This window comes from Hemiscyllium ocellatum, chromosome 19, assembly GCF_020745735.1.
Source record: "Hemiscyllium ocellatum isolate sHemOce1 chromosome 19, sHemOce1.pat.X.cur, whole genome shotgun sequence".
NCBI classification, from domain to species: Eukaryota; Metazoa; Chordata; class Chondrichthyes; order Orectolobiformes; family Hemiscylliidae; genus Hemiscyllium; species Hemiscyllium ocellatum.
Genome location: NC_083419.1, coordinates 69,962,811 through 69,982,456, shown reverse-complemented (window position 1 = coordinate 69,982,456; position 19,646 = coordinate 69,962,811). Strand labels below are relative to the sequence as shown.

Below are 19,646 nucleotides of genomic sequence, written 5' to 3'. Positions count from 1 at the left end.
TACCCTCCTCCTCTGTCTCATCCCTTTCCCCTTCCCCCCCACTCTTTCCCCTCACTCTCTCTCCTCCTCCCTCTCTGCCACACATCCCCCTCTCATCACTGCCACTCTCCTGCACTCCCTCCCAACCATTCGCCCCACTTCCTCACTTCTCCTTCCCCTCCCTCTGTCCTTCCCCTCCTCCTCTCTCTTCTCACCCACCCTCTCTCACCACTGTCTTGCTCTCCCTCCCCCTCACAATTCCCTCCCTTCCTTTTCTCCCCCTCCCCCTCTTCTCCCCTCTCTCTCTCTCTCTCCCATCCATGCCTCTGTCCCCTCCCTTTCTGCCTTTCCACCTGTGCCCCACTCTTCCAATCTCTCCTTCCTACTCTCCCCCTCCACTTTCCCACCCCTGTCTGTCACTTGCACTCCCCTCCCTGTTCCCTCTTCCCTTTCCATCTCTCCCCCTCTCCCTTTCCTTTCTCTGTCTCCTCTCTGGCCTGTCACTCCTCGTTTGCCGGTGTTAGACTGGGGTGGACATGGTTAAAAATCCCATAACACCAGGTTATAGTCTAACAGGTTTAATTGGCAGCACACTAGCTTTCAGAGCGACGCTCCTTCATCAGGTGGTTATGCAGTATCTTAACCTCCACAACCACCTATAACCTGGTGTTGTGGGATTTTTAACTTTGTCCACCTCAGTCGAACACTGGCACGTCCAAATCAACACAAAACCAGGTTATAGTCCAACAGGTTTAATTGGAAGCACTAGCTTTCAGAGCACTGCTCCTTCATCAGGTGATAGTGGGGCAGGTACATAGGACAGAATTTATAGTAAAACATCAAATTGTCACAGAACTGATGTGATGTATTAAACAAACCCCGATCGAGGTTAGGTTTTTAGTTACTTGCAATGGGAATGCAGGTTTTTATTAATATGTAAATCCCACAATGATGCCTGAGCAGATATGTCCCTTTTCTTTATAAAACTTTAAAGTTATCTCAGGACTGTGACTTGAAAGAAGTTCTGGAATTTACGTATTAATTAATTAATCAAAACTTGCATCCCCATTCTAAGTGATTAAAGCCCCAAAAGCAATCCAGATTTGTTTAACAAATCGCATCAGTTGTGTGACACTGATTTTTTTTAACTATAAATTCTGTCCTATGATCCAGACCCACTAGTTCCCTGCTGCAGGAAGACCCAGCCGAAGCCTAGTGCTTGCAAATAAACCTGGCGTCGTGGGATTTACAATTCCTCTTTTTGGCAGTTGGTAGTTTCGCACGGATTCGCTCATCTCTGGGAAATGAAAGTGAAAGTGAGGGAGAGAGAGAGAGAGCAGTGTCCGGGTGAACAGAACTGGGTTCGGAGCCGGAGCGGGGAGATACTCAGTGAGTGTCCGGGGAAGGGGGAGAGCTGGAGGGGGCACAGAGTGAGACAGAGAGTCTGTGCACGGGGCGGGTGGAGGGACGGAGCAGAGGGAGCAGTGTTCGGGTGAAATCTGGCAGTACGTTTGCTTGGGGACACTTCTCGGTTTTGCTGACGGGCTCAGACCGTCCATCCTCAGGAAGGTGTAACTGTGGTGGATCGTGCTAACCCCATGTGGATCTTTCGGCGTGTCCCTGTTGGAGGAGGTCAGTGGCTCTGAGCTGGTGAAGGAGACATTGTTTACATTTGTCCTGCCTGCTTTAGTGAAAATGTGCGGTGTCAGGGTATGTGTCCCCGCCCCCACCTCCAACCCCAATGAGTTTAAGATTTTATATTATCATAATCAGTAAAGAGACTTTATTATTAACTTCTTTGTAAGGCCTTCAGGCAGGTGTAATTAAAACCAGATAAATGTCATCCTCTGTTTACTGCTCAGTCACCCCAGCTCTCAGTAGTCAGGGGGATGAGGGCTATGAATATTCACAGCTCTGGTAGAATTGCTGCAGGGACAGTCTGTAGCTGCAGACAGCAGCAGGACAAGGACATTGCAGCTGGAATGGACATTGCTGACAAATTAATTCGCCGCGTTGTTAGCAGAGTTTAAAAAGAGTCTTTGAAGGAATCATTGGCTGCAATCATGGAAAGGAACCCTTTCCCCGACCCTCCACCTTCTGCCAGACAGCCACCCCTCTCTCCGTGCCAGCTTCCTGTCCGTTGTGAAAGGCCGGCTGGGTATCCAAATAGATCCTGTCCACCGGCTCCCCTTGGTCTAACTTGCTCGTGTCTCTGTTATTCACAACCGGTGGAAAGACTGACTACCATTCCAAGGTCTCAACACCAACCAACGGGATGTCTCACTAGCACTCCCAGCTAGTGGAGTACATGTAGGCCACACATGTACTTTCAACACATGTGAGGTCACTCCGGGGTTACAGGAGGACTGACTGTCACTCCCAGGTCACAGGAGGACTGACTGTCCCTCCCGGGTTACAGGAAAACAGACTGTCCCTCCCAGGTCACAGGAGGACAGACTGTCACTCCAGGGTTACAGGAGGACTGACTGTCCCTCCCAGGTCACAGGAGGACTGACTGTCCCTCCCGGGTCACAGAAAAACAGACTGTCCCTCCCGGGTCACAGGAGGACAGACTGTCACTCCGGGGTTACAGGAGGACTGACTGTCATTCCCGGGTCACAGGAGGACAGACTGTCCCTCCCGGGTCACAGGAGGACAGACTGTCCCTCCGGGTCACAGGAGTACAGACTGTCCCTCCCGGGTCACAAGAGGACAGACTGTCCCTCCCGGTTTACAGGAGGACAGACTGTCCCTCCCGGGTCGCAGGAGGACAGACTGTCCCTCCGGGTCACAGGAGTACAGACTGTCCCTCCCGGGTCACAAGAGGACAGACTGTCCCGGATCACAGGAAGACAGACTGTCACTCCCAGGTTACAGGAGGACTGACTGTCACTCCGGGGTCACAGGAGGGCAGACTGTCACTCCTAGGTTACAGGAGGACAGACCATCCCTCTCAGGTTACAGGAGGACTGACTGTCACTCCCAGGTTACAGGAGGACTGACTGTCACTCCCGGGTCACAGGAGGGCAGACTGTCACTCCGGGGTTACAGGAGGGCAGACCATCCCTCCCGGGTTACAGGAGGACAAACTGTCCCTCCCGAGTTACAGGAGGACAGACTGTCCCTCCCGGATCGCAAAAGGACAGACTGTCCCTCCCGGATCGCAAAAGGACAGACTGTCCCTCCCGGATCACAGGAGGACAGACTGTCCCTCCCGGTTTACAGGAGGACAGACTGTCCCTCCCGGTTTACAGGAGGACAGACTGTCACTCCCGGGTCACAGGAGGACAGACTGTCACTCCCGGGTCACAGGAGGACAGACTGTCCCTCCCGGATCACAGGAGGACAGACTGTCCCTCCCGGGTTACAGGAGGTCTGACTGTTACTCCCAGGTTACAGGAGGACAGACCGTCACTCCGGGATTACAGCAGGACAGATGGACCCTCCCGGGTTACAGGTGGTCAGACTGTCACTCCCGGGTTACAGGAGGACAGACCGTCACTCCGAGGCTACAGGAGGACAGACTGTCACTCCGGGGTTGCAGGAGGACAGACCGTCACTCCGGGATTACAGCAGGACAGACGGACCCTCCCGGGTTACAGGTTGTCAGACTGTCACTCCCGGGTTACAGGAGGACAGACTGTCCCTCCCGGGTTACAGGAGGTCTGACTGTTACTCCCAGGTTACAGGAGGACAGACCGTCACTCCGGGATTACAGCAGGACAGATGGACCCTCCCGGGTTACAGGTGGTCAGACTGTCACTCCCGGGTTACAGGAGGACAGACCGTCACTCCGAGGCTACAGGAGGACAGACTGTCACTCCGGGGTTGCAGGAGGACAGACTGTCACTCCAAGGTTGCAGGAGGACTGACTGTTATGCCCAGGTTGCAGGAAGATTGACTGTCACTCGCAGGTTACAGGAGGACAGACCGTTGCTCCCAGGTTACAGGAGGCCAGACTGTCCCTCCCGGGTTACAGGAGTACTGACTGTCACTCCCAGGTTACAGGAGGACCGTCTGTCACTCACAGGTTACAGGAGGACAGACTTTTGCTCCCAGGTTACAGTAGGACAGACTGTTGCTCCCAGGTTACAGGTGTACAGACTGTCCCTCCCGGGTCACAGGAGGACAGACTGTCACTACCAGGTTACAGGAAGACAGACTGTCACTCCCGGGTTACAGGAGGACAGACTGTCACTCCCAGGTTACAGGAGCACTGACTGTCACTCCCAGGTTACAGGAGGACAGACTGTCACTCCGGGGTCACAGGAGGACAGACTGTCACTCCCAGGTTACAGGAGGACCGTCTGTCACTCCCAGGTTACAGGAGGACAGACGTTTGGTCCCAGGTTACAGGTGGACAGTCTGTCACTTCACTCGCAGGTTACAGGAAGACAGTCTGTCACTCCCAGGTTACAGGACTGACTGTCACTCCCAATTTACTGGAGGACTGACTCACTCCCAGGTTGCAGGAGTACTGACTGTCACTCTCAGGTTACAGGAGGACAGACTGTCACTCCCGGGTTTCAGGAAGACTGACTGTCACTCCCAGGTTACAGGAGGACCGTCTGTCACTCCTAGGTTACAGGAGGACAGACTTTTGCTCCCAGGTTACAGGAGGACAGACTGTTGCTCCCAGGTTACAGGTGTACAGACTGTCCCTCCCGGGTCACAGGAGGACAGACTGTCACTACCAGGTTACAGGAAGACAGACTGTCACTCCCAGGTTACAGGAGGACAGACTGTCACTCCCGGGTTACAGGAGGACAGACTGTCACCCCGGGGTCACAGGAGGACAGACTGTCACTCCCGGGTTACAAGAGGACAGACTGTCCCTCCCGGATCACAGGAGGACAGACTGTCCCTCCCGGGTTACAGGAGGTCAGACTGTCACTCCCGGGTTACAGGAGGGCAGACTGTCACTCCTGGGTTACAGGAGGACAGACCGTCACTCCGGAGTTACAGGAGGACAGACTGTCACTCCCAGGTTACAGGAGGATAGACCGTCACTTTGAGGTTACAGGAGGACAGACCGTCACTCCAAGGTTGCAGGAGGCCAGACTGTCCCTCCCGGATTACAGGAGGACAGACTGTCACTCCCGGATTACAGGAGGACAGACTGTCCCTCCCGGATTACAGGAGGACTGACAGTCACTCCCAGGTTACAGGAGGACAGACCGTTGCTCCCAGGTTACAGGAGGACAGACTGTCCCTCCCGGATTACAGGAGGACTGACAGTCACTCCCAGGTTACAGGAGGACAGACCGTTTCTCCCAGGTTACAGGAGGACAGACTGTCGCTCCCAGGTTACAGGTGGACAGACTGTCCCTCCCGGATTACAGGAGGACTGACAGTCACTCCCAGGTTACAGGAGGACAGACCGTTGCTCCCAGGTTACAGGAGGACAGACTGTCCCTCCCGGATTACAGGAGGACTGACAGTCACTCCCAGGTTACAGGAGGACAGACCGTTGCTCCCAGGTTACAGGAGGACAGACTGTCGCTCCCAGGTTACAGGTGGACAGACTGTACTCCCAGGTTACAGGAGGACTGAATGTCACTTCCAGGTTACAGGAGGACAGACGGTCACTCCCGGGTTACAGGTGCACTGACTGTCACTCCTAGATTACAGGAGCACTGACTGTCACTCCCAGGTTACAGGAGGACAGACTGTCACTCCGGAGTTACAGGAGGACAGACCATCACTCCGGAGTTACAGGAGGACAGACCGTTACTCCGGGGTTTCTGGAGGACAGACTGACCCTCCCGGGTTACAGGAGGACAGACTGTCCCTCGCAGGTTACAGGAGGACAGTCTATCCCTCCCGGGTTACAGGAGGTCAGACTGTCACTCCCCGGTTACAGGAGGATAGACCGTCACTCCAAGGCTGCAGGAGGACTGACTGTTATGCCCAGGTTGCAGGAAGATTGACTGTCACTTGCAGGTTACAGGAGGACAGACCGTTGCTCCCAGGTTACAGGAGGCCAGACTGTCGCTCCCGGGTTACATGAGGACAGACTGTCCCTCCCGGGTTACAGGAGTACTGACTGTCACTCCCAGGTTACAGGAGGACAGACCATCACTCCGGGGTTGCAGGAGGACTGACTGTTATGCCCAGGTTGCAGAAGGCCAGACTGTCCCTCCCGGGTTACAGGAGGACACACTGTCCCTCCCGGGCAACAGGAGGCCAGACTGTCCCTCCCGGGTTACAGGAGGACACGCTGTCCCTTCTGGGTAACAGGAGGACAGACTGTCCCTTCCGGGTTACAGGAGGACTGACAGTCACTCCCAGGGTACAGGAGGACAGACTGTGGCTCCCAGGTTACAGGAGGCCAGACTGTGGCTCCCAGGTTACAGGAGGTCAGACCGACACTCCCAGGTTACAGGAGGACAGACTGTCGCTCCCAGGTTACATGAGGACAGACTGTAGCTCCCAGGTTACATGAGGACAAACTGTCACACCCAGGTACAGGTGGACAGTCTGTCACTCCCAGGTTACAGGAAGACAGTCTGTCACTCCCAGGTTACAGGACAGACTGTCACTCCCAGGTTACAGGACTGACTATCACTCCCAATTTACTGGAGGACTGACTCACTCCCAGGTTGCAGGAGTACTGACTGTCACTCCCAGGTTACAGGACTGCCTGTCACTCCCAGGTTACAGGACAGACTGTCACTCCCAGGTTACAGGACTGACTATCACTCCCAATTTACTGGAGGACTGACTCACTCCCAGGTTGCAGGAGTACTGACTGTCACTCCCAGGTTACAGGACTGCCTGTCACTCCCAGGTTACAGGAGTACTGACTGTCACTCCCAGGTTACAGGAGGACAGACTGTTGCTCCCAGGTTACAGGAGGACAGACTGTCACTCCCAAGTTACAGGAGGAGAGACTGTTGCTCCCAGGTTACTGGAGGACAGACTGTCACTCCCAGGTTACAGGTGGACAGACTGTCCCTCCCGGGTTACAGGAGGACACACTGTCCCTCCCGGGCAACAGGAGGCCAGACTGTCCCTCCCGGGTTACAGGAGGACACACTGTCCCTCCTGGGTAACAGGAGGACAGACTGTCCCTTCCGGGTTACAGGAGGACTGACGGTCACTCCCAGGGTACAGGAGGACAGACCGTTGCTCCCAGGTTACAGGAGGCCAAACTGTGGCTCCCAGGTTACAGGAGGTCAGACCGACACTCCCAGGTTACAGGAGGACAGACTGTCGCTCCCAGGTTACAGGAGGACAGACTGTCGCTCCCAGGTTACATGAGGACAGACTGTAGCTCCCAGGTTACATGAGGACAAACTGTCACACCCAGGTTACAGGTGGACAGTCTGTCACTCCCAGGTTACAGGAAGACAGTCTGTCACTCCCAGGTTAAAGGACAGACTGTCACTCCCAGGTTACAGGACAGACTGTCACTCCCAGGTTACAGGACTGACTATCACTCCCAATTTACTGGAGGACTGACTCACTCCCAGGTTGCAGGAGTACTGACTGTCACTCCCAGGTTACAGGACTGCCTGTCACTCCCAGGTTACAGGAGTACTGACTGTCACTCCCAGGTTACAGGAGGACAGACTGTTGCTCCCAGGTTCCAGGAGGACAGACTGTCACTCCCAAGTTACAGGAGGAGAGACTGTTGCTCCCAGGTTACTGGAGGACAGACTGTCCCTCCCGGGTTACAGGAGGACACACTGTCCCTCCCGGGCAACAGGAGGCCAGACTGTCCCTCCCGGGTTACAGGAGGACACACAGTCCCTCCTGGGTAACAGGAGGACAGACTGTCCCTTCCGGGTTACAGGACGACTGACAGTCACTCCCAGGGTACAGGAGGACAGACCGTTGCTCCCAGGTTACAGGAGGCCAGACTGTGGCTCCCAGGTTACAGGAGGTCAGACCGACACTCCCAGATTACAGGAGGACAGACTGTCGCTCCCAGGTTACATGAGGACAGACTGTAGCTCCCAGGTTACATGAGGACAAACTGTCACACCCAGGTTACAGGTGGACAGTCTGTCACTCCCAGGTTACAGGAAGACAGTCTGTCACTCCCAGGTTACAGGACAGACTGTCACTCCCAGGTTACAGGACTGACTATCACTCCCAATTTACTGGAGGACTGACTCACTCCCAGGTTGCAGGAGTACTGACTGTCACTCCCAGGTTACAGGACTGCCTGTCACTCCCAGGTTACAGGACAGACTGTCACTCCCAGGTTACAGGACTGACTATCACTCCCAATTTACTGGAGGACTGACTCACTCCCAGGTTGCAGGAGTACTGACTGTCACTCCCAGGTTACAGGACTGCCTGTCACTCCCAGGTTACAGGAGTACTGACTGTCACTCCCAGGTTACAGGAGGACAGACTGTTGCTCCCAGGTTACAGGAGGACAGACTGTCACTCCCAAGTTACAGGAGGAGAGACTGTTGCTCCCAGGTTACTGGAGGACAGACTGTCCCTCCCGGATTACAGGAGGACTGACAGTCACTCCCAGGTTACAGGAGGACAGACCGTTGCTCCCAGGTTACAGGAGGACAGACTGTCCCTCCCGGATTACAGGAGGACTGACAGTCACTCCCAGGTTACAGGAGGACAGACCGTTTCTCCCAGGTTACAGGAGGACAGACTGTCGCTCCCAGGTTACAGGTGGACAGACTGTCCCTCCCGGATTACAGGAGGACTGACAGTCACTCCCAGGTTACAGGAGGACAGACCGTTGCTCCCAGGTTACAGGAGGACAGACTGTCCCTCCCGGATTACAGGAGGACTGACAGTCACTCCCAGGTTACAGGAGGACAGACTGTTGCTCCCAGGTTACAGGAGGACAGACTGTCGCTCCCAGGTTACAGGTGGACAGACTGTACTCCCAGGTTACAGGAGGACTGAATGTCACTTCCAGGTTACAGGAGGACAGACGGTCACTCCCGGGTTACAGGTGCACTGACTGTCACTCCTAGATTACAGGAGTACTGACTGTCACTCCCAGGTTACAGGAGGACAGACCGTCACTCCGGAGTTACAGGAGGACAGACCATCACTCCGGAGTTACAGGAGGACAGACCGTTACTCCGGGGTTTCTGGAGGACAGACTGACCCTCCCGGGTTACAGGAGGACAGACTGACCCTCCTGGGTTACAGGAGGACAGACTGTCCCTCGCAGGTTACAGGAGTACTGACTGTCACTCCCAGGTTACAGGAGGACAGACCATCACTCCGGGGTTGCAGGAGGACTGACTGTTATGCCCAGGTTGCAGAAGGCCAGACTGTCCCTCCCGGGTTACAGGAGGACACACTGTCCCTCCCGGGCAACAGGAGGCCAGACTGTCCCTCCCGGGTTACAGGAGGACACGCTGTCCCTTCTGGGTAACAGGAGGACAGACTGTCCCTTCCGGGTTACAGGAGGACTGACAGTCACTCCCAGGGTACAGGAGGACAGACTGTGGCTCCCAGGTTACAGGAGGCCAGACTGTGGCTCCCAGGTTACAGGAGGTCAGACCGACACTCCCAGGTTACAGGAGGACAGACTGTCGCTCCCAGGTTACATGAGGACAGACTGTAGCTCCCAGGTTACATGAGGACAAACTGTCACACCCAGGTACAGGTGGACAGTCTGTCACTCCCAGGTTACAGGAAGACAGTCTGTCACTCCCAGGTTACAGGACAGACTGTCACTCCCAGGTTACAGGACTGACTATCACTCCCAATTTACTGGAGGACTGACTCACTCCCAGGTTGCAGGAGTACTGACTGTCACTCCCAGGTTACAGGAAGACAGTCTGTCACTCCCAGGTTACAGGACAGACTGTCACTCCCAGGTTACAGGACTGACTATCACTCCCAATTTACTGGAGGACTGACTCACTCCCAGGTTGCAGGAGTACTGACTGTCACTCCCAGGTTACAGGACTGCCTGTCACTCCCAGGTTACAGGAGTACTGACTGTCACTCCCAGGTTACAGGAGGACAGACTGTTGCTCCCAGGTTACAGGAGGACAGACTGTCACTCCCAAGTTACAGGAGGAGAGACTGTTGCTCCCAGGTTACTGGAGGACAGACTGTCACTCCCAGGTTACAGGTGGACAGACTGTCCCTCCCGGGTTACAGGAGGACACACTGTCCCTCCCAGGCAACAGGAGGCCAGACTGTCCCTCCCGGGTTACAGGAGGACACACTGTCCCTCCTGGGTAACAGGAGGACAGACTGTCCCTTCCGGGTTACAGGAGGACTGACAGTCACTCCCAGGGTACAGGAGGACAGACCGTTGCTCCCAGGTTACAGGAGGCCAAACTGTGGCTCCCAGGTTACAGGAGGTCAGACCGACACTCCCAGGTTACAGGAGGACAGACTGTCGCTCCCAGGTTACAGGAGGACAGACTGTCGCTCCCAGGTTACATGAGGACAGACTGTAGCTCCCAGGTTACATGAGGACAAACTGTCACACCCAGGTTACAGGTGGACAGTCTGTCACTCCCAGGTTACAGGAAGACAGTCTGTCACTCCCAGGTTAAAGGACAGACTGTCACTCCCAGGTTACAGGACAGACTGTCACTCCCAGGTTACAGGACTGACTATCACTCCCAATTTACTGGAGGACTGACTCACTCCCAGGTTGCAGGAGTACTGACTGTCACTCCCAGGTTACAGGACTGACTATCACTCCCAATTTACTGGAGGACTGACTCACTCCCAGGTTGCAGGAGTACTGACTGTCACTCCCAGGTTACAGGACTGCCTGTCACTCCCAGGTTACAGGAGTACTGACTGTCACTCCCAGGTTACAGGAGGACAGACTGTTGCTCCCAGGTTCCAGGAGGACAGACTGTCACTCCCAAGTTACAGGAGGAGAGACTGTTGCTCCCAGGTTACTGGAGGACAGACTGTCCCTCCCGGGTTACAGGAGGACACACTGTCCCTCCCGGGCAACAGGAGGCCAGACTGTCCCTCCCGGGTTACAGGAGGACACACAGTCCCTCCTGGGTAACAGGAGGACAGACTGTCCCTTCCGGGTTACAGGACGACTGACAGTCACTCCCAGGGTACAGGAGGACAGACCGTTGCTCCCAGGTTACAGGAGGCCAGACTGTGGCTCCCAGGTTACAGGAGGTCAGACCGACACTCCCAGATTACAGGAGGACAGACTGTCGCTCCCAGGTTACATGAGGACAGACTGTAGCTCCCAGGTTACATGAGGACAAACTGTCACACCCAGGTTACAGGTGGACAGTCTGTCACTCCCAGGTTACAGGAAGACAGTCTGTCACTCCCAGGTTACAGGACAGACTGTCACTCCCAGGTTACAGGACTGACTATCACTCCCAATTTACTGGAGGACTGACTCACTCCCAGGTTGCAGGAGTACTGACTGTCACTCCCAGGTTACAGGACTGCCTGTCACTCCCAGGTTACAGGACAGACTGTCACTCCCAGGTTACAGGACTGACTATCACTCCCAATTTACTGGAGGACTGACTCACTCCCAGGTTGCAGGAGTACTGACTGTCACTCCCAGGTTACAGGACTGCCTGTCACTCCCAGGTTACAGGAGTACTGACTGTCACTCCCAGGTTACAGGAGGACAGACTGTTGCTCCCAGGTTACAGGAGGACAGACTGTCACTCCCAAGTTACAGGAGGAGAGACTGTTGCTCCCAGGTTACTGGAGGACAGACTGTCCCTCCCAGGTTACAGGTGGACAGACTGTCCCTCCCGGGTTACAGGAGGACACACTGTCCCTCCCGGGCAACAGGAGGCCAGACTGTCCCTCCCGGGTTACAGGAGGACACACTGTCCCTCCTGGGTAACAGGAGGACAGACTGTCCCTTCCGGGTTACAGGAGGACTGACAGTCACTCCCAGGGTACAGGAGGACAGACCGTTGCTCCCAGGTTACAGGAGGACAGACCGTTGCTCCCAGGTTACAGGAGGCCAGACTGTGGCTCCCAGGTTACAGGAGGACAGACTGTTGCTCCCAGGTTACATGAGGACAGACTGTAGCTCCCAGGTTACATGAGGACAAACTGTCACACCCAGATTACAGGTGGACAGTCTGTCACACCCAGATTACAGGTGGACAGTCTGTCACTCCCAGGTTACAGGAAGACAGTCTGTCACTCCCAGGTTACAGGACAGACTGTCACTCCCAGGTTACAGGACTGACTATCACTCCCAATTTACTGGAGGACTGACTCACTCCCAGGTTGCAGGAGTACTGACCGTCACTCCCAGGTTACAGGACTGCCTGTCACTCCCAGGTTACAGGACAGACTGTCACTCCCAGGTTACAGGACTGACTATCACTCCCAATTTACTGGAGGACTGACTCACTCCCAGGTTGCAGGAGTACTGACTGTCACTCCCAGGTTACAGGACTGCCTGTCACTCCCAGGTTACAGGACAGACTGTCACTCCCAGGTTACAGGACTGACTATCACTCCCAATTTACTGGAGGACTGACTCACTCCCAGGTTGCAGGAGTACTGACTGTCACTCCCAGGTTACAGGACTGCCTGTCACTCCCAGGTTACAGGAGTACTGACTGTCACTCCCAGGTTACAGGAGGACAGACTGTTGCTCCCAGGTTACAGGAGGACAGACTGTCACTCCCAAGTTACAGGAGGAGAGACTGTTGCTCCCAGGTTACTGGAGGACAGACTGTCCCTCCCAGGTTACAGGAGGACAGACTGTCCCTCCCGGGTTACAGGAGGGCAGACTGTCACTCCCAGGTTACAGGAGGTCAGACTGTCACTCCCGGGTTACAGGAGGGCAGACTGTCACTCCTGGGTTACAGGAGGAGAGACTGTCACTCCCAGGTTACAGGAGGACAGAACGTCACTCCGGGGTTACAGGAGGTCAGACTGTCACTCCCAGGTTACTGGAGGATAGACCGTCACTTTGAGGTTACAGGTGGACAGACTGTCACTCCCAGGTTACAGGAGGACAGACTGTCCCTCACGGATCACAAGAGGACAGACTGTCCCTCCCGGGTTACAGGAGGGCAGACTGCCCCTCCCAGGTTACAGGAGGGCAGACCGTCACTCCCAGATTACAAGAGGCCTGACAGTCACTCCCAGGTTACAGGAGCGCTGACTGTCACTCCCAGGTTACAGGAGGGCAGACTGTCACTCCCAGGTTACAGGAGTACTGATTGGCACTCCCAGGTTACAGGAGGACAGACTGTCACTTCCAGGTTACAAGAGGACAGACTGTCACTCCCGGGTTACAGGAGCACTGACTGTCACTCCCAGGTTACAGGAGGGCAGACTGTCACTCCCAGGTTACAGGAGTACTGATTGGCACTCCCAGGTTACAGGAGGACTCACTGTCACTTCCAGGTTACAAGAGGACAGACTGTCACTCCCGGGTTACAGGAGCACTGACTGTCATTCCCAGTTTGCGGGAAAAACGCTTGTCATTCCCAGTTTACAGGAGGACAGACTGTCACTCCCAGATTACAAGAGGCCTGACAGTCACTCCCAGGTTACAGGAGCGCTGACTGTCACTCCCAGGTTACAGGAGGGCAGACTGTCACTCCCAGGTTACAGGAGTACTGATTGGCACTCCCAGGTTACAGGAGGACTGACTGTCACTTCCAGGTTACAAGAGGACAGACTGTCACTCCCAGGTTACAGGAGCACTGACTGTCACTCCCAGGTTACAGGAGGGCAGACTGTCACTCCCAGGTTACAGGAGGACTGACTGTCACTCCCAGGTTACAGGAGTACAGAATGTCGCTCCCAGATTACAGGAGGACAGACTGTTGCTCCCAGGTTACTGGAAGACAGACTGTCGCTCCCAGGTTACAGGTGGACAGACTGTCACTCCCGGGTTACAGGAGGGCAGACTGTCACTCCCGGGTTACAGGAGGACAGACTGTCACTCCTGGGTTACAGGAGGACAGACTGTCACTCCCAGGTTACAGGAGGACAGAACGTCACTCCGGGGTTACAGGAGGTCAGACTGTCACTCCCAGGTTACTGGAGGATAGACCGTCACTTTGAGGTTACAGGAGGACAGACTGTCACTCCCAGGTTACAGGAGGACAGACTGTCCCTCACGGATCACAAGAGGACAGACTGTCCCTCCCGGGTTACAGGAGTACTGACTGTCACTCCCAGGTTACAGGAGGACTGACTGTCACTCCCAGGTTACAGGAGGACAGAATGTCGCTCCCAGATTACAGGAGTACAGACTGTCACTCCCAGGTTACAGGAGTACAGACTGTCACTCCCAGGTTACAGGAGGACTGACTGTCACTCCCGGGTTACAGGAGGACAGACTGTCACTCCCGGGTTACAGGAGGACAGACTGTCACTCCCAGGTTACAGGAGCACTGACTGTCACTCCCAGGTTACAGGAGGACTGACTGTCACTCCCGGGTTGGAGAAGGACAGACTGTCACTTCCACGTTACAGGAGCACTGACTGTCATTCCCAGTTTGCAGGAAAAACGCTTGTCATTCCCAGGTTACAGGAGGACTGACTGTCACTCTGAGGTTACAAGAGGAATGACTGTCACTCCCAGGTTACAGGAGGACTGACTGTCGCTCACAGTTTACAGGAGGACAGACTGTTGCTCCAGGTTACAGGTGGACAGACTGTCACTCCCAGGTTACTGGAGGACAGTCTGTTGCTCCCAGTTTGCAAGAGGACAGACTGTCTGAAGTCTGACTGTCACTCCCAGGTTGCAGGATGACTGACTGTCACTCCCAGGCTACAGGAGGACTGACTGTCATTCCCAGGCTACAGGAGGACAGTCTGTTAATCCCAGGTTACAGGCGGACAGTCTGTCACTCCCAGGTTACTGGATAACTGACTGTCAATCCCAGGTTACTGCAGGACAGACTGTCTCTCCCAGGTTACAGTGGAACCGACTGTCACACCCAGGTTACAGGAGGGCAGACTGTCACTCCCAGGTTACAGGAGGATGGACTGTTGCTCCCAGGTTACAGGAGGACAGACGTCACTCCCAGGTTATAGGAGCACTGACTGTCACTCCCAGGTTACTGGAGGACAGTCTGTCGCTCCCAGGTTGCAAGAGGACAGACTGTCTGAGGACTGACTGTCACTCTCAGATTGCAGTAGGACTGACTGTCACACCCGGGCTACAGGAGGACTGACTGTCACTCCCAGGTTACAGGAGGATGGTCTGTCACTCCCAGGTTACTAGAGGACTGATTGTCACTCCCAAGTTACAGTAGGACTGACTGTCACTCCCAGGTTGCAGGAGGACAGACTGTCACTCCCAGGTTGCAGGAGGACAGTCTGTCACTCCCAGTTTGCAAGAGGACAGACTGTCTGAGTTCTGACTGTCACTCCCAGGTTGCAGGAGGACTGAATGTCACTCCCAGGCTACAGGAGGACAGTCTGTCACTCCCAGGTTACAGGAGGACAGTCTGTCACTCCCAGGTTACTGGAGGACTGACTGTCACTCCCAGGTTACTGGAGGACAGACTGTCACTCCCAGTTTACAGGAGAACTGACTATCACTCCCAGGTTACAGGAGGGCAGACTGTCAATCCCAGGTTGCCGGAGGATGGGCTGTCGCTCCCAGGTGACGTGAGGACAGACCGTCACCCCCACGTTACAGGAGGACTGACTGTCACTGGCAGGTTACAGGAGGACTGACTGTCACTCCCAAGTTACAGGAGGACTGACTGTCACTCCCAGATTACGGGATAACAGACTGTCACTCATAGTTTGCAGAAAGAATGCTTGTCACTCCCAGGTTACAGGAGGACTGTCTGTCGCTCCCAGGTTGCAGGAGGACAGACTGTCACTCCCAGGGTACAAGAGGACTGACTGTCACTCCCAGGTTGCTGGAGCACTGACAGTCACTTCCAGGTTACAGGAGGACAGTCTGTCATTCCCAGGTTGCAGGAGGACAGACTGTCAATCCCAGGTTACAGGAACACTGACTGTCACTCCCAGGTTACAGGAGGACAGTCTGTCACTCCCAGGTTGCCGGAGGCCAGACTGTCACTTCAAGGTTACAGGAGGGCAGACTGTTACTCCCAGGTTACAGGAGGACTAACTGTTGCTCACAGGTTACAGGAGGACCGACTGTTGCTCCCAGGTTACACTTGGACAAACTGTCACTCCCAGGTTGCAAGAGGTCACTGTCTGAGGACTGACTGTCACTCCTATGTTGCAGGAGTACTGACTGTCACTGCCAGGTTACAGGAGGACAGACTGTCACTCCCAGGTTACAGGAGGGCTAACTGTCGCTCACAGGTTACAGGAGGACCGACTGTCGATCCCAGGTTGCAAGAGGACAGACTGTCTGTGGACTCACTGTCACTCCCAGGTTGCAGGAGGAATGACTGTCCCTCCCAGGCTACAGGAGGACTGACTATCACTCCCAGGCTACAGGAGGACTGACTGTCACTCCCAGGTTACAGGATGACAGATTGTCACTCCCAGGTTACAGGAGGACTGACTGTCACTCCCAAGTTACAGGAGGACTGTCTGTCGATCCCAGGTTGCAGGAGGAATGACTGTCCCTCCCAGGCTACAGAAGGACTGACTGTCACTCCCAGGCTACAGGATGACAGACTGTCACTCCCAGGTTACAGGAGGACTGTCTGTCGATCCCAGGTTGCAAGAGGACAGACTGTCTGAGGACCGACTGTCAATCCCAGGTTGCAGGAGGACTGACTGTCCCTCCCAGGCTACAGGAGGACTGACTGTCACTCCCAGGCTACAGGAGGACTGACTGTCACTCCCAGGTTATAGGAGGACAGTCTGTCACTCCCAGGTTACTAGAGGACTGACTGTCACTCCCAAGTTACAGTAGGACTGACTGTCACACCCAGGTTGCAGGAGGATGGACTGTCCCTCCCAGATTACAGGGGGACAGACTTCACTCCCAGGTTACAGGATCACTGACTGTCACTCCCAGGTGACGTGAGGACAGACCGTCACTCCCACGTTACAGGAGGACTGACTGTCACTGGCAGGTTACAGGAGGACTGATTTTCACTCACAAGTTGCAGGAGGACTGACTGTCACTCCCAGGTTACAGGAGGACGGACTGTCACTCACAGTTTGCAGAAAGAATGCTTGTCACTCCCAGGTTACAGGAGGACTCTCTGTCACGCCCAGGATGCAGGAGGACAGACTGTCACTCCCAGGTGACAGGAGGGCAGACCGTCACTCCCAGGTTGCAGGAAGCCAGACTGTCACTCCAGGGTTACAGGAGGGCAGACTGTTACTCCCAGGTTACAGGAGGACTGACTGTTGCTCACAGTTTACAGGAGGACACGACTGTTGCTCCCAGGTTACAGGTGGACGGACTGTCACTCCCAGGTTACTGGAGGACAGTCTGTCACTCTCAGGTTGCAAGAGGTCAGACTGTCTGAGGAGTGACTGTCACTTCCATGTTGCAGGAGTACTGGCTGTCACTGCCAGGTTACAGGAGGACTAACTGTCACTCCTAAGTTACAGGAGGACAGACTGTCACTCCCAGGTTGCAGGAGGCCAGACTGTCACTCCAGGGTTACAGGAGGGCAGACTGTTACTCCCAGATTACAGGAGGACTGACAGTCGCTCACAGTTTACAGGAGGACAGACTGTTGCTGGCAGGTTACAGGTGGACAGACTATCACTCCCAGGTTACTGGAGGACAGTCTGTTGCTCCCAGGTTGCAATAGGACAGGTTGTCTGAGGACAGACTGTCACTCCAAGGTTGCAGGAGGACTGACTGTCACTCCCAGGTTACAAGAGGACTGACTGTCACTCCCAGGTTACAGGAGGACTGACTGTCACTCCCGAGTTACAAGAGGACTGACTGTCTCTCCCAGGTTACAGGAGGACAGGCTGTCACTCCCAGGTTGCAGGAGGATAGACTGTCACTCCCAGGTTGCAGGAGGACAGACTGTCACTCACAGTTTGCAGAAAGAATGCTTGTCACTCCCAGGTTACAGGAGGACTGTGTTGCACTCCCAGGTTGCAGGAGCACTGACTGTCACTCCCAGGTGACAGCAGGACAGACCGTCACTCCCAGCTTGCAGGAGGCCAGACTGTCACTCCAGGGTTACAGGAGGGCAGACTGTTACTCCCAGGTTACAGGAGGACTGACTGTCGCTCACAGTTTACAGGAGGACTGACTGTTGCTCCCAGGTTACAGGTGGACGGACTGTCACTCCCAGGTTACTGGAGGACAGTCTGTCACTCTCAGGTTGCAAGTGGTCAGACTGTCTGAGGAGTGACTGTCACTCCCATGTTGCAGGAGTACTGACTGTCACTGCCAGGTTACAGGAGGACAGACTGTCACTCCCAGGTTACAGGAGGACAGACTGTCACTCCCAGGTTACAGGAGGACTGACTGTCACTTCCAAGTTACTGGAAGACTGTCTGTCACTCCCAAGTTGCAGGAGGACAGACTGTCACTCCCAGGTTACAGGAGAACCGACTGTCACTCCCAGGTTACAGGAGGGCAGACTGTCACTCCAAGGTTGCAGGAGGATAGACTGTCACTCCCAGGTTACAGAAGGCCAGACTGTCACTCCCAGGTTGCAGGAGGACAGACTGTCACTCCCAGGTTACAGGAGGACAGACCGTCACTCCAAGGTTACTGGAGGTCTGATTGTCACTGGCAGGTTACAGGAGGACAGACTGTCACTCCCAGGTTACAGGAGGACAGACCATCACTCCAAGGTTACTGGAGGTCTGATTGTCACTGGCAGGTTACAGGAGGACTGACTGTCAATCCCAGGTTACAGTACTATCTGTCACTCCCAGGTTGCAGGAGTACTGCCGGTCACTCCCAGGTTACAGGAGGACAGACCGTCACTCCAAGGTTACTGTAGGACTGATTGTCACTGGCAGGTTACAGGAGGACTGACTGTCACTCCCAGGTTACAGGAGGGCAGACTGTCACTCCCAGGTTGCAGGAAGATGGACTGTCACTCCCAGGTTACAGGAGGACGGACTTCACTACCAGGTTACAGGAGCACTGTCTGTCACTCCCAGGTTACTGGAGGACAGACTGTCACTTCCAGGTTACTGGTGGACAGTCTGTCGCTCCCAGGTTGCAAGAGGACAGACTGTCTGAGGACTGACTGTCACTCCCAGGCTACAGGAGGAACACTTGTCACTCCCAGTTTGCAGGAGGACTGACTGTCATTCCCAGGTTACAGTACTATCTGTCACTGCCAGGTTGCAGGAGTACTGCCGGTCACTCCCAGGTTACAGAAGGAACACTTGTCACTCCCAGTTTGCAGGAGGACTGACTGTCACTCCCAGGCTACAGGAAGACTGACTGTCACTCCCAGGCTACAGAAGGACAGTCTGTCACTCCCAGGTTACAAGAGGACAGTCTGTCACTCCCAGGTTACTGGAGGACTGACTGTCACTCCCAGGTTACAGGAGGACAGACTGTCACTCCCAGGCTACAGGAGGACAGACTGTCACTCCCAGGCTACAGAAGGACAGTCTGTCACTCCCAGGTTACAAGAGGACAGTCTGTCACTCCCAGGTTACTGGAGGACTGACTGTCACTGCCAAGTTACAGGAGGACTGACTGTCACTGCCAAGTTACAGGAGGACTGACTCTCACTCCCAGGTGACAGGAGGACAGACTGTCACTCCCAGGTGACAAGAGGACAGTCCGTCACTCCCACGTTACAGGAGGACTGACTGTCACTGGCAGGTTACAAGAGGACAGACTGTCA

General features: G+C 55.0%; 1 protein-coding gene across 2 annotated transcripts in view; it reads left to right on the top strand.

Moving 5' to 3' along the window:
- The first annotated feature begins 1,447 nt into the window (after nucleotides 1–1,447).
- usp18 (ubiquitin specific peptidase 18) overlaps nucleotides 1,448–19,646 on the top strand; it is an 87,069-nt gene continuing 68,870 nt past the window's right edge. For both annotated transcript variants that reach the window (XM_060839536.1, XM_060839535.1), the window contains exon 1: nucleotides 1,448–1,611. In XM_060839536.1, the coding sequence (XP_060695519.1) occupies nucleotides 1,578–1,611 (34 nt within the window). In that variant the 5' untranslated portion in view covers nucleotides 1,448–1,577. The remainder of the gene's footprint in view (nucleotides 1,612–19,646) is intronic.